Source organism: Sceloporus occidentalis, unplaced genomic scaffold, assembly GCF_023333645.1.
Source record: "Sceloporus occidentalis isolate IW3139 unplaced genomic scaffold, rSceOcc1.0.p SCAF_18, whole genome shotgun sequence".
In the NCBI taxonomy this organism is placed as follows: Eukaryota; Metazoa; Chordata; class Lepidosauria; order Squamata; family Phrynosomatidae; genus Sceloporus; species Sceloporus occidentalis.
Window position 1 is genome coordinate 5,599,604 of NW_028316998.1, and position 15,979 is coordinate 5,615,582.

A 15,979-nucleotide genomic window follows, 5' to 3' on the forward strand; every position below is an offset into this window, starting at 1 on the left:
GAGTTACAAAAATCATATGAACACTGGCAAATTTAGGATGCAGGATTCATTCACCTGCAATAAAATATGTAAATGCTTCTTGTGTTTTGTTGCAGAATAGGTTCTTTCAAAAGCATGACCACCTGCCTAATATTGTGTAGGTCCCCCTTTTATTACCAAAACCATTGCTCAATGGTCCAGTTTGTTTGCTCACGTGCCCATTGTAGGTACAATCTCCAATGCACTGTGTATTCTGATAACTTTCTTTCAGAACCAGCATTACTTTTTCAGCAATTTGAGCTACAGTAGCTCATCTGTTGGATTTTAACACACAGGGCCAGCCCCCCCCCCATGCATCAATGAGTCTTGGCCACCCAGGACCCTGTTGCCGGTTCACCGCTTTCCCTTCCTTGGACCACTTTCTATAGGTATTTACCAATGAAGAGTGGGAACATGAGCTACAGTGCTGGAGATCCTCTAACCCCGTTGTCAAAATTTGGCCCTTGTCAAAGTCTCTCAGATCCTTATGCTGGCCCATTTTTCCTGCTTCTAACATATCAAGATGTTTTACTGGCAGGGGGAATGGCTCATTGGCACCTCAAGCTCTCCAATTGGTCTACCTCAGGACACATATAGTTACATAGTTATATAGGCTGAAAAAAGACACGCGTCCATCAAGTTCAGCCTTTCCTATATCTGTTAATTTGTTGCTGTTGATCCAAAAGAAGGCAAACCCCCCCCAGTTTTGCTCTTTCCAATTTTGCACTAACCAGGGGAAAAAATCCTTCTTGACCCCAAAATAGCAGTCAGATTTCTCCTTGGATCAATAAGCGGTTTTCCCATAATTAAAGATTATATCCCCAAATATTATGTTTTTCCAGGTATCCATCCAGTTGCAGTTTAAACGTCCGTACAGACTTCGATAAAACTACCTCTGCAGGCAGAGAATTCCACATCCTTATTGTCCTTACTGTAAAAAACCCTTTCCTCTGCTTTAGTCTAAATCTCCTTTCTTGCAGTCTAAACGCATGACCACGTGTCCTATGCATAGTCCTGTTTATGAACAGATTTCCAGACAATGGTTTGTATTGGCCACGAATATATTTATATAATGTTATCATATCCCCTCTGAGGCGCCGTTTTTCTAAACTTAACAGATTTAAATTAGTTAACCTTTCTTCATAACTATAGTCCATTCCTTTTATTAATTTTGTAGCCCGCCTCTGCACCCTTTCTAGTGCTATGATATCCTTCTTTAGAATAGGTGCCCAAAATTGCACAGCATATTCAAGGTGCGGCCTTACCATTGATTTATACAGAGGCAAAATTATATTATTATCCCGCGACTTGATGCCCCTTTTTATACACGACAATACCTTACTTGCCTTAGCAACAGCAGACTGACATTGCACATTGTTGCCAAGTTTGTTATCTATAACAATTCCCAAATCCTTCTCATTTGTCGTTACCCCTAATTCACTACCGTTTAGGGTGTAAGTTGCTTGTGCATTCGCTACCCCGAAGTGCATAACTTTACATTTGTCTACATTGAATTTCATCTGCCATTTGTGTGCCCAGTGCCCCAGTCTATCTAGATCCCTCTGTAGCACAGTAATATCCTGCTCGCCCTGTATAACTTTACCATGTTTAGTGTCATCTGCAAACACAGAAACATGACTTTCAATGTCTACTGCCAGGTCATTTATAAATATGTTGAATAAAACTGGTCCCAGAACAGAACCCTGTGGGACACCACTTACCACTTTTGACCAGCTTGAAAATTTACCATTTATAACAACTCTCTGTTCTCTATCTCTAAACCAATGTTCTACCCAAGCACAAGAATTTGCATCTAGACCAATTTCCTTCAGTTTGAATACTAACCTATTTTGTGGAACTGCGTCAAACGCCTTGGCAAAATCCAAGTAGATTACATCCACTGCAACCCCCTGATCTATACTTCTACTTACTTCTTCGTAGAATGCAATTAAATTAGTTTGACAGGACCTGTTTCATAAAACCATGCTGATTTTTGCTAATACTGTTCTTCCCAAGGAATTCTTGAATATTATCCCTAAACAGCCCTTCAAATACTTTCCCAACCACGGAAGTTAAGCTCACAGGTCTATAATTTCCGGGCACAGAGTTTGAACCCTTTTTGAAAATAGGAACCACATCTGCCTTTCTCCAATCCTCTGGTACAATTCCTGAAAGAAAAGAATCCCGAAAGATTAGAAACGGAGGTTCACTTATTTCCTGACTCAGCTCCTTATATTGACCACCTACCTGAATCGCCAGCCGCCTGTACGGAGGGAGACCCCCCTCTAACAATCAACAGCCGCGGCCATGGGGGACAGGGACACCCCCCTCCATTAGCCAACAGCCGCAGCAGCTGTTACTGTTGGTAAGATCAAGAACTGCAGGCATCTATCTATAATACACTCAAGATGGCCACCGGAATCCACCAAATTCATCAGACTTTTTATATTTTAGGGCCAATACCTCTAATTGGTGCCTAGTCACTTCCCATCCTTCAAAAACCCTTAGTAGTCATCAAGACTTTGCCCTCTGATGGTTTCATAGTGCTACTCCTCAGTGCGCATTCTGGTTTTGTCTTCAGTGTTTGACCTTGGCTTGTTCCTGTTTACTCTGACCTCTGGATTCCTGACCTCAGCTCGTCTATAGTATTTCCTGACCTCTGGCACCCTGACCTCTGCTTGACTTTGGCCTTGCACCCGTCTGCTCCTTGTGTCCTACCTGCATCAGTGTCTCCAACCTTGCTGTGCGCGACATATATATGTTAAAATAAGCATGAAATCTAAAAATGAGAAGTATATTGCTCTAAAGTTTACTGATAACTTTTGTTATGTTACTTCCAAAACAATATATTTGCTTTGGTTTCCTTATTATAAGTAAACGGCTTTTTTTCAAATCAAATTTGAAATCTGACCTTGTAAATTACACTTCTCTGACTGTGACAAGAACAGAAAACAAGAAAAATATGTCAGTCAGGCAGAACTGTGTTTATGAATCGATTCCTCAAACGCAGAACACATTCAGCCCATGGCTCTAAATTTTCTGCATGTGGATAACGCAGGGTCTTTTTCTTCATAATATAATTTTTTATGTAAAAACAAAGACTCATTTTTTTTAAAATAAATATTAACACTAACCCCAGGGGATTACTCATTTGTTTTATTTTTTTTTTTAATAAATAATGCAGTTTGAAAACCTTTTTCCTGAAACCTCTCAGCCAAATTGTGCCTCATTTTTAACCTTTTCTTTTTAAAATGGAACCTAACTGCAAAGGTGTCTCAAGGGTGATCGTGTAATAAATCTATGGAAATTGTAATTCAGAGTGCAATGGGAAAATACGTTTTGATGCCCACAAGGTCTAAAGCTCTAATCCCTTTTTACTATAAAATTCTAGTTTTACATTCACTTGTACATTATGAGAAATATTGATCATGCTTGGAAGTAACATTACTTCAAACAAAAGCTGTAGGGTGTGCGTTTCATCTCAGTGGGGAATATAACTTCTTTTTATATATAATTAGCTGCTAGAATATGTCATTCCAAACCGACTTTGCAAAGATAAGACACATTAATCAAATGTTTTGTTAAACTATAAACTTTCTTGATGAATTAGTGAGAAGCAAAATGGTGACATGTCTATCTATAAATAGCAGCTTCTATTTTTTTATTGGATTATGCTAGTTTTAAAAATGAGCAATCATTAATATAAATGCCTTGGAGGTGAGAGAGGAGGATATTATAGAAACTTTCAGTGTATTAAAAGATTTAATAAACTTCATGGGGGAACAAAGTCGTTTTTCATATAACTATGACATGCTTGTTTATTTTTACAATATGAAAAAAGACATCATGGAAAAGTTGAGTGGTATTGGTTAATACAGTTAAAGAGAATACCATCAAAACGTTAAGAGTTTAATATTTGCTTATTTGGTTTCATAATGAGTAATTACGTTTGAAGTATTCACTGCCCCCCCCAACAATATGACTTATTTCTCATTTTGTGCCTTGGGGTAGCTGAGTAATATGGCATTTTTTTAGACGTATGTGACTCATGGAACCGTTTATTAGGGATGGATGTTGCTAGAAGTATATTAAATGAAAGTAACTCACAAATAACATATGTTATGTGTTGACCTTACTCCTTCCTTAAACTTAAGGATATCTTATATTATCACACAGAACTTAAGCTTTGTCCAGTGAACCAGAGACTGTAAACTGAGACCAGCTATAAGGATTTTGGGGAAAAAAAGTGTACTGTATTTGCTGAAAAAGACCCCCTCGTCTTAAAATCGGGGTCGTCTTATAATCAGACCTCAAATAGGTCTGACTATGAGAATAAGATCCAGATCCCCCGCAGCGCTGCAGGGGACCTGGATACTCCTGTCTTATGCCCCCCCCCAACTTACCGGTGCTTCTGAGTCCCCGGTGTGTAGCTGGGACAGCGTGTAGACGTCTAGACTGTAGACTTCCGCTGCAGCCAGAAGGAGGTGCGGTTAGCAGTGGGGGTTGTCTGCGTCCATCTCGCAGACCTTCCCCGGCTGTCAGAGATCAGAGTTCCCCACACCGGTGCACGGGTGAATTCTCTCTGTTTACATGAATTAACATTTACTGGTAAAACTTTTTTCCTATAGGGTTGTCTTATATTCAGGCTTTTTCTTTTTTCCTAAATTAATTAGGGTCGTCTTATAATCGAGCAAATGCGGTATATGTTTCATTACTTATTTTTTTTTTTTTTTCTTGCAGCAATAGGCGCCTCCCCATCAAACTTCAGGTGTCCAATCTGGACCACCTTTGTTTAAGGACAGGGTAGAAGGTGAGTGGGATTAGTTTATCGAACCCAAATGCAAGGATACGGCATCATATTCTGGAAAGGAAAGGAGTTAACGTATCAGTTGGCATCCCTAAAGAACTGTCTTTAGGGATTTTTTTTAATGACTGAAGGCAGGCTGAAATTTGGATAAGCCAGGGAAGGGTGTTCCGGAGGAAGCAGCAGCTTTGAGAAAACCTGTAAGCATTCATGAGAAGTAAGAGGACACAACACAGACAAAAATCATTGGATGACTTGAGGAACCAAGTATAATTATATGTGGAGATAATTGAGTAGATGTAAGTAGGGTAGCCACTATGAACAGCCTTTAAAATGAGTCTTGAATTATACAGACAGCGGTGAAATCATTTAAAGAAAGGATAGACGTTAGTGAAGAGATGAGTAAAAAAAATAAGTCTGGCAGCCCTTTAACAAATTTACAGGTTTAATCTATTATGTTGTAAATGTGTGTTTACAAGTCTCTACAGTCAGATTAAAATATATTTGAAAATTAAGTCTTAAAATGCTCTTGCATCCTTTGCTTCTTTCTCTGTTATAAATGAACTAACACCCCCCAATATTTTAGGTACCCAAATAAGGAGTTGGGGGTGTGGTTAGAGGCAGGGAGGGACAGGACTAAAGGCTGGGATGGTAATTCACCCACCTTATCTGAGAAGCCTCCTCGTGCCACTCAGTTGAGTGACAACATGGAAGCTCCTAGGGTCAGTCAGAGGAGATCAGAGTATATGCCAACTGGCCTATGACCCCCGTTGTCGCAAACTTAAGTGATATAAATATTTTGTTCCTTAATATTGTCTGTGACAGAATAACCTGTCATACAGGCCCCCAAGGTACTGAGATAGCTCCAGCCTGGCTGCCAAACAAAGATAGCACAGGTAGGAACTCCATTGTTTAACTAATCCCATCAATAGGATTGCTGCCAGGAGAATTAAAGGTTGGGTGGTATACATGTATCTGTTTATCTATGTTAATAGAGTTCTGTGGATATATGAGTCTATGTTTTACAACAATAAAATGTTAATTCCTGCTGTACTCAATTGAAGGTAGTTGTGTGTCTACTTATTGGGTACACATAGCAGGGTTCCAAGGTGTGCATGGGGACAACAGGAGGATGCATCTGGGTGATCTCTGGGAGGGACTACAGCTCTCTTGGTGAACCTGTTACACTGTCTATGAAGATATTCAAGACTGTCTAATGCACAGTGCTATATATATATATATATATATATGTATATGTATATGTGTGTGTGTATATATATGTATATGTGTGTGTGTATGTGTGTGTGCAGCACTATGATCTAAACAGCATGTTGAGGCTATAACAAATAATTAATTGAAAGCACAATAACACTTATTTCTCCAAATATGCTCTCTGTTTAAAGCAAGATCATTTAAAAAAAAAATAACACAGTTACAATACCCTTAATCATTTATCTTCTTGCTGAGCCTTTGGGAACAGATTGTAGTGTTTCCATGGTACATGATAGTTTCATTGCTTAAATATAAAATACTGAGTATGCTTTTAACAAAATATATTTATTTGCTGTATCTGTGGGGTGTACTGCAGTAGGTTAAACAAAATGTGAAAAAGGGTTGAATTTATTTATTTGTCTGTTCACCATCACATAACATGTTGATGGCCTATACCTCGGTAGGGTAACAGATGTTCTAGCATCCCATAATCACGACTCAGGAGGCATCAGTGCCTTTTATTGTCAATGACAAGAAAAAATATAAGTCATATGTAGAGTTTATATTCAAGGATTCAATAACATAGACTATCCCGCACCTGTGTTTGTATAGTATGTTTTTACTAAGCTGATTTTAAGTATAACTCTGGTTTAACAGATACATAAATATGTATAAATAAGAATTTTTGCATTTACAATGATTTAAGTAAAGGTTCTCTTTCTCTCTCTCTCTCGCTCCTATCTCTCTCTCCTATCTCTCTCTCTCTTCTCTTCTCTTTGTTTAGATTGGAGATTCTAGGTATCTCCAGTTTATGCAATTTAATAGTTGAAGGTTTACAATGTAAAATCAACAAGTTTATAATGTAGAAGTAGGGGCTGTCGTATAGCACCGCCAGATTAGCCCACTTACATGCATTTCTAGCATTTTCTCCCATAGTGGCAGGATTCAGTTCTGAAACCTAACAAACAAGAGGAGGTTGTTACACGAATGTTTTATGTTACTGTACTTAACATACTTTGCCCATTTAATGCAATATTAAGGAAAAACCAAGATAAAGTATGGAGTGGCATACTCAGAAAAGCAAGATCTTAATGTAACTTCATTTAAGCAAATAAAACTGAAGGTATAGGAAATAGAAACAAAAGCATGGATAAATAGTATGTACTGTTTGCCATATAGAGCAAGGATAGATTCAGTTTTGAAAATGAAATAGGTCTTTGTGAATTTGTAATCCTTACAGTGAAAAGGTAATGTTTTTGGAAAGTTATTAGCTGTTGCTTACAAACTCTTATAACATCTGAAAATCAGTGTCCAAAGATTTATATGTATTCTATTTACTATTTAAAATTATTGGAAGACTGGTGAACCCTCTGGGAGTGTTGACAACTCCAATGAGGAAGAGACTGTGCAAAAAAAGTCATCCACGGGAGAGTTGCAAGGCGAAAACCACTGTTGACCAAGAAGAACACAAAGGCTGGTCTCACAAAAACATCTTGATCTTCTCTAGACTTTCAGAAAATTATTTTGTGTAGAAGAGCCTCATTACATCGTACCACCAAACACTGTGATAGTCTGTGGCTGCTTTGCTGCTTCAGGACCTGGGGACGGCTTGCCATAATTTTGGTCTCTACCAGAGATTCCTGAAGGAGAATGGCCGGCCATCAATTTGTGTCCTAAAGCTCAAGTGCTGTTGGGTTATTCAGGAAATGATCTGAAACACACAAGCATGTCTACCTGAATGGCTATAAAGAAATAAAATGAAGGTTTTGGAGTGGCCTATGATATGGCATGACCTCTGTACTTTCAATAAATGAAATAATTTAAATGTTGCATTTTTTTGTTTACTTGCATTGTCTTTGTCTTATAATACAATTAGTTGGATGATCTGAAACATTGAAATGTGACAAATAAGCAACAATAGAAGATATTGGGAAGCAGCATTGTATATATATATAATGTTATGTAGACACTACTGTTGACATGATGCATCCTAACCAACTGTGTATTGCTGATCACAGTGACAGAGAAAGTGATTGTTTCCAAGATTTTCCTCTAGAATGATGAAGCAATTTTTCACATATCCCAGCATTTATCACCTATCGGTTCTGTATTCAAATTGAATTTACTGCTTGTCAGTCACTTTAGCATGATAAATTATTTTCTACCCACAACACTATAACTTTTAAAAATAAACCTGCACATAAATCCAAAATAAAATTTCTGCTTGAAGAAAATGTCTTAGATATATTCTAGTATTTTAAATGCTGTATATATTTGCAAATGTAGTTGGGAAGTGAACAGGTGATCAATATTTTATTTATTTTATTAGTTTTATTAGAATACTATTGTATATTGTATCTTATTGTATTTTAAGATTAAATGGATATTGTGTCTAACAAAAGGATACCTGCCATTATATACTGTTACAGTCTTTCCTGCCTTCAGTATTGTTGATCTAAAAGGACCTAAGCCTTATGACGCCTCAACATAGTTATAAAGATAAAATCTAGTGGGCATTTAAAGTTATTTTAGTGACAATATAATTTATAAAGTGACAGAAGGACATTATTGGTATTAACATTAAACGGTACTTAGTGATTTAGACTTTGTGCCATAAAATTCTTGTTTTTCAAAAAAGTGTTCATAACACTCCTTATATACCATGCCCATACATTATTTCTGCTATAAAATATTAACCAATCCTTGATGGTATTACATTAAGGTTAACCCTGTGCCTATCACATGCATGACAACTGTATCTCGTTTCCTTCACCCTATTTGATGTGGATTGCAGGGAGGTAATGAGATAAAACCCTGTATTTAAAACCTACATATAAAATTTACCATCCATGCTTGATGGTATGGGGGGATTAAAAAATTATAAATAACCTTATAAGAGGCATGAAGCACAGAGGTAATTCAGATGCTACCTCATACCTGAAGAACAAGAAGAGTAAACTTGCAGGTGGTGAATGAGTAAATCTATCTGTACCATTGAAAGAGTTAGCATTTAGCAAATGCAATGCATTGCTCACAGATTTAAAGGTATCTCTCTCTCTTTTGCAGCTTCATTCAGACTTGGATAAGGGTATTGGGTCTGTAAAGTATACCCTTCTTGGCGATGGAGCAGGAACAATTTTTACAATTGATGACACAACGGGTGACATCCATGCAATTAAAAGTCTGGACAGAGAAGAAAAGCCTTTCTATACACTACGTGCACAAGCAGTGGATATAGTTACAGGAAAACCAGTGGAGCCAGAGTCAGAATTCATTATCAAAGTGCAGGACATTAATGATAATGAGCCAAAGTTTTTGGATGGTCCTTATGTTGCCAGTGTTCCAGAAATGTCTCCAGTTGGTAAGTTGGGCATTTAACTTTTATTATTTTGTCAGTATTAAGATCTTGACATATATTTAATTAACAAATAAATGGAACCAGAAGACAGGCATTACACAATCCACACAACGTCCTGTAGTAGAAAAATTAGCAAGATGCTAAAATGTTATCTCTGTAAGAAGGTTCATTTTTAAAAGCCCATAGTAAAATATTAACACGAACTTTCAACTTAATATTTTCTGATTAGAAAAAAGATAATGTTGTTACATTTATGTACAGTAGCATGGACTCTTGCTACACCCTTCTCAAAACATAGGGGGCTATTGTGTAATGATATTTTGGTATATTGGCAACTTTTGGTATTAAATACATTGCTTTACATCAACATATGTAATGAGATGTTCATAAGAATATATAGCCTGTGCTTGTCAGTCTTGTTGTCAACCATATCATAGGAAATATAACTACAAGATGGTAGAGCTATACTTATCCTAGGGTGACCACATTGACCATGTTTGGGACCCATACATTTTATTATTTTCATTAGTAATATTACAGAAGGTCTTACAAATATGGTACAGTATGTACTTTTTGCAGATGATACAAAGGTCTGCAACAGTGTAGATTTATTTAAGTAAATTAGAAGAATGGTGAGAAAGTGAGGGTGGCTGAAGTTTAATGTTGATAAATGTAAAAAAAATGCACTTGGGACATAAAAATCCCAAGCCAGAATAAAGCATTGGGGCAACTGTTCTGTCAGAGACAACAGAAGAGAAGGATTTAGGATTAAGTATTTCTGATATTAACAGGATCCTGCCATGTTTAGCTTGAGGGGGGATGCAATAGAAACACTTACAAAAGGATTAACAAAGTACAGGAGGCAAGCTTATTTGAAAGGAGGATCAATGTTAGAACAAGGGGTCATGGTCTAAAACTAAAGGGTCAGGGGCTTAGATGTAAAGTAAGGAAGTCCCTCAGCAGAAGTGGTGGAGACTAATCAGAGGCGTATCTAGGGTATGGCAGCTATGGCTCATGCCATAGGCGCCATTTGAAAGGGGGCGCCAGTGAGGCGGCTTTTAAACGCCGTCTTTTTTTTTTTTTCTTGATGCGGAGGAGAGAGAGGGGCGCCTAGCAACGGCTCGGCGCCCCTCATTCTCCTCCACGAGCCCTCTACCTCCATCCCAGTGCTGGCATTTCATGCTGAGCGCCGTAATATGACGTTATATTTCGGCGCTCAGCAGTGAAGCAGCGGGCACCAGCGAGCGGCTTTTAAACACTTTTTTTTTTGATGCAGAGGAGAGAGAGGGATGCCTAGCAATGGTTCGGCGCCCCTCGTTCTCCCTGGCATAAAAAAAAAAAAAGACAGCGTTTAAAAGCCACTCGCTGGTGCCCGCTGCGTCACTGCTGAGCGCCGAAATATGACATCATATTACGGCGCTCAGCAGTGAAGCAGCGGGCACCGCAGCAGTGCGGGAAGACAGAAGACTCCCATCGCTGGACCTCAAGGTGAGAGAACTACAAAGGGGGAGAGGAAGAGGGTAGTAGGGAAAGGGGTTAGAAAGTGACAAGTGACAAGGGAGGGAGAGGGGGTAGTAAAGAGTGTGAATTAATGTGTGGAAGTTTGGACAGGGGCGCAATTTCAGTGCTTGCCATAGGCGCTATTTTTACTAGATACGCCTCTGAGACTAATACAGTGAGGGAATTGAAACAGGCATGGGTTAGACATAAAGCCATTTTCCCTATAGGGCCTGACCATACACCGACAGGGGTTTAAACCCCATACATCAGGAAAAATGGGCAGACTAGATTCTAGATTCTAAATTCTATGTTTTGAGGGCACCTAATTTTCACACATTGCTGACCAGCACATGTAAAATGCTGTCCACTGCGGTATGTAGAATGTAAAAACTCATTGAAGGAAATCAGTTACTTAGCTATACATCTTAGACACTGGAAGACAGCCCAGTGTGGGGGTTAGCAATATAATAAAATGATGTGTCCTCAAAAATTTGGACAATGTGGCCACCATAATTTGCCTGCTTTTACAGTCAAACATTCTCCTGTGGTCACAGCAATGAGCTGTGCAAGGCAGTGGTGAATCCTGGCCTCCATTGACTTTATTAAAAGGGGCTGAGCGCCCCTAAAACACAGCGCAGATATGGAATCATATAACTTCTTACTGTACCTTGGAGACTGGACATGGAGAAAAAGTGCACTGGGGCACTACGCCGGGTCAGGCCTAGGGCAGCCCCAAAGGTAAATACATTACTAGTGCAAGTTACACAAGTTTTGTTTTTAACCTGGCTATTGGATGAATCCATTTACTAGGTAGCCATTGGCTCATTGCATTACTAACATAGGTAAAACTTACTAAGTATATATATAAGGCTATATGTTTTTGATTACGAAAAAAACCCAGTATTTTGTTTATATGTGTCTTAAAATGCCGTATTTAAATATTATGGGATTAATTGTAAATTAAAAATGTGATTTAAATATAATATTTATTATGGCTTTCCGTAACTGCTTTAAATGTCATGCATTAAGCAGATACAAATAGACCTCAATAGAATAGTGCTGTACTGAACTAAGTACTGAACCAAATATTGGCAACTTTTTGTTAAGTGTCATCAGAGAGGAAGGGTTGAACCAGAGCCTGACCTTAGGAGGGGCACTCACACTAACACACACCCAGACACACTCACTAACGCACACATCCATACACTCACACCAACACCAACACAACTAAACACACACATTTAGAAACTCAGAGCAGCGAGACAGAGGCCTCGCGCTCCCACTGCAGGACTTCTGTAAGATTCTGAGAAGGGGGAAGAGGGGGTAGATAGCGAGAAAAGAGGTAGTAAGAATATTGAAATAAAAAGTGAGAATGAGTGAGAATGAAAGAATGAATGTGTGGATGAATTTTATGAATAAGTGAAAGAATGAATGTGGATAAATTGTGTGAATGAGTGAAAGAATGAAAGAATGTGTGGATGAATTTTGTCAATGAGTGAGAGTATGAATTAATGTGTGGATGAATTGTGTGAATGAGTGAGTATGAATTAATGAATTTGTGAGAATGCATTACTGAATATGTGTAAATGATTTGTGTAAATGAGTGAGAAATGTGAATGAAAGTGTGAATTAGTGAGTGACTGTTGGTTATATGGAATGGTTATATGGCCATTTCCAAACCATGTTAACTCCATCACTCTACAGTGAGAGATTATTCAAAAGTGGAAAACATCCAAGACACATCCCAGCAAATTCACCCCAAGGTCAGACCGTGCAAAAGAAGTTGCAAAAAAACCCAAAAGTTAAACCTCAGACTACAGGCCTCTGTTAAATGTTAGTATATGACAGTACAAAAAAAAAACTAAACAAGTATGGTTTGTTTGGAAGGATTACTAGTAGGTTTGCAAAGTTGGATCTGAACAAACCACAAGACTTCTGGAACAATGTCCTTTGGACAGATGGAGATGTTTGGCCATAATGCACAGCGTCATGTTTAGTGAAAACCAAACACAACATATCAGCACAAACACCTCATCCCAACTCTCAAGCACAGTGGTTGAAGCATGCTGATTTGGGCTTATTTTGCAGCCACAGGAACTGGGAACCTTGCAGTTATTGAGCCGACCATGAACTCCTTTATATACCAAAGTTTTCCGGAGTTAAATGTCAGGCCACCTGTCTGACAGCTGAAGCTTGGCCAAAACGGGGTCATGCCACAGGACAATGATCCAAAGCACACCAGCAAATCTACAACAGAATGGCTGAAAAATAAAAGAATCAATTTGTTGCAATGACCCAGTCAAAGTCCAGACCTCAACCCAATTAAGATGTTGTGAATTTAACTTTGTAAGAGAGCTGTAGATAAGCAAATTGCCGCAAACCTCAATGAACTAAAGCAACGTTGTGAAGAAGAGTGGGACAAAATTCCTCCACAACGATGTGAGAGATTGATTACTTAAACTTATTGCTGCTAAAGGTGGTTCTACCAGCTATTGAATCATATTGTGTACTTAGTTTTTCACATATGGCTTCCCCATTTTGGCTTTATTTTTGGTGAATCAATCATGACACAGCGTAATTGTTATATGTAAAACCATAGAATATAACCTTTGGCATACACCACGGGGACAGCCTCATCCCTGATGGTACTTCCAAGAGGCAGTGGGGGTTGTCTACACGCATCGCGCAGAGCTTCCCCGACTGCCAGAGAGGAGAATACCCTGCAGCGCAGCCGGGGAGGGTAGACAACCTCCCCTGCTACCGGAACTTCTGTCGGCACTCGGGTATAGACGCCGGTGGAATTGCTGGCAGCAGCGGAGGTTACCAAACAGCGCAGCGGGGTATCTGGATCTTAGTCTCATAGTCAGACCTCTTTGAGGTCTGATTATAAGACGACCTCGATTATAAGACAAGGGGTATTTTTTTTTAGAGCATTTGGTCTGAAAAAAACGCGTCTTATAATCGAGCAAATACAGTAAGTAAGCATTTGTTCTCATTTTGACTTAATTAAAATGTTTTTTTTTATATAGATAAAAACAAATTAGCGTGTGAACAATTAAGCACACTACATCAGAAAAAAACTATAAAAATATCCTGAATGAAAAGGTGCTTTTCTAAGCAAAGATTTGTTCATAATGTGTAATTTTAGAATTCATTTTTCTTGATTAATATATGTTCCTATAACATTCTTAACATTTTTACCTCTTCCCAATAATATTTCTTTATTACACACACACAAAGTATTTTGATTGCAAAAGTTCACAAAGTCATTGCATGGTTGAAGTGATTTGTTTGTCTTGTGATCACCACTATGAACTTTTTATTTGGATATGACCATACTACTGGATGATGGAATGATTACCCATTTATCACAGGAAAGCTGCTTCAGCTCTGATGAGTTTACTGAGGATCATCGATATACGTCAATCTTGAAGTTTATCCATAAATTTTGTATGTGAGCCAAGTCTTGGCTGATAGGGTTACTCAGCATTATCCATTATCTTCTTATTCAATCATTGCAATGTGACTCTGTTTTAATTCATTGTCCTGTTGAGATGAGAATTTAACTCGATTCTAGAGAGTTTAATTTGGATGAGGCATTTCTTCTTAAAGAATTTAACTTTGGTTACCCCCTCCATCCCCGATCATCAGGATATTTGGATGAGTATCATATGACAATGGACCACTTTATTCATGTAATTTAGTAACACGCTTATTAGAGTCCATTTTTTTATTGGAGTCAATGGGAGCAGAAGCAGCCAGTCTCATGTATGCTAGCTGAACAGTGGCATGGTACTTATTGTAGACATATAGATTGCTTATCTTAATATACTTAGTACACTGTCCTGTAGCAGTAACATGTAGCAAAGAGTATATGAATACGTGTATTATTAAATATTGTATGTATTAAGAGTTTGAGTCACAATGAAATGGATTATTATATGATTCCAATTGTATTGAACACTAACCTTTGATATATGATATGGACATTTTAAAGAACTTTATTTATACCTTTTATACCGCACGTGGGAAATATGCATTTATTAATTACATATTTTCATTGTAGGCTGTCTATGAATATTACAAATCTTTTCAGATGATATGATGAACTGAAAAGTTCACAAACTATTCTACATGAAACTTCCAGGCTAATTATCTTTTTTTTGTAATGTTAAGGCTTTATTTAGACAGGACCGCAATTAACAGATTACTGTAAATTGTAGAATTCTTACTGAAAAACTTTTAGCTTAGTTATGGCGACCTACAATTCTACTAGGACCTCATTAACAACTTTTTTCCTTATTTCATAGGGGATGTTTTATGAGTCATGTTTACGCTTCTAATTTGTAACTAAATCAAATTTAATTTCATTTGACATCGTAAGGGTCACTACGTTTTAGTCAACTTTGTCAGTCTCCAGTTTCAGCGTTTTGTTCTGCCCTGGCTACCTACTATGCTGAATCAGAATGTTACTCAGATGAAGCGTCTCGGGGAATGCATTGTATTCTGGAATGGACCATAATCCTGACAAGTTCAAGAAGATTTATTGAAATGTTTGGATTTTCAGTTGAACTCCTTAAGTTCCTTCCTTCCCACATTGCTGGCTAAAAACAAACAAATAAACAAACAATACAACCCCTGTACATACCGCCTTGCCATTTTGCAGAGTGCTTTGTGAAGGCTGTCTCAATCCTTAAAGAGGCAACAGCCTGTGAGCTATTTTTGGCTGTGTCTGCCATACAAAACATACCTTTTTTAAATTAAAGTTTAATTTATTTATTAATTTATAGCACCAACAGATTCCATAGCACTGCTACAAAAAGAGGTAGTGAAAAAAAAAATGACAGTTTAAAATGACATAACACACATTAACACATACTGAGCCTTGCTCGCCTAAGCTTACAGTCTAGTCACAGTGAATAATGACAGTAGAAACATTTTGCTTAAAATCTTTCAAACTCAGTCAGATTAGAATTTTATATAAATATTTTACAATTTTTACACACAAATCAGAGCTTATATTAAGACATTTTCAGATTTTTCAGCTCATATAAAACTCCATCTACATTATAGTGGCCAACCAACAT

At 37.9% G+C, this 15,979-nt stretch overlaps 1 protein-coding gene across 2 annotated transcripts in view; it reads left to right on the forward strand.

The window, feature by feature from the left end:
* Window positions 1–15,979, forward strand: part of LOC149302555 (cadherin-12-like) — an 81,985-nt gene that overhangs the window by 21,938 nt on the left and 44,068 nt on the right. For both annotated transcript variants that reach the window (XM_089482343.1, XM_089482344.1), the window contains exon 2: window positions 9,101–9,395. In XM_089482343.1, coding sequence (XP_089338469.1) covers window positions 9,101–9,395 — 295 coding nt within the window. The remainder of the gene's footprint in view (window positions 1–9,100; window positions 9,396–15,979) is intronic.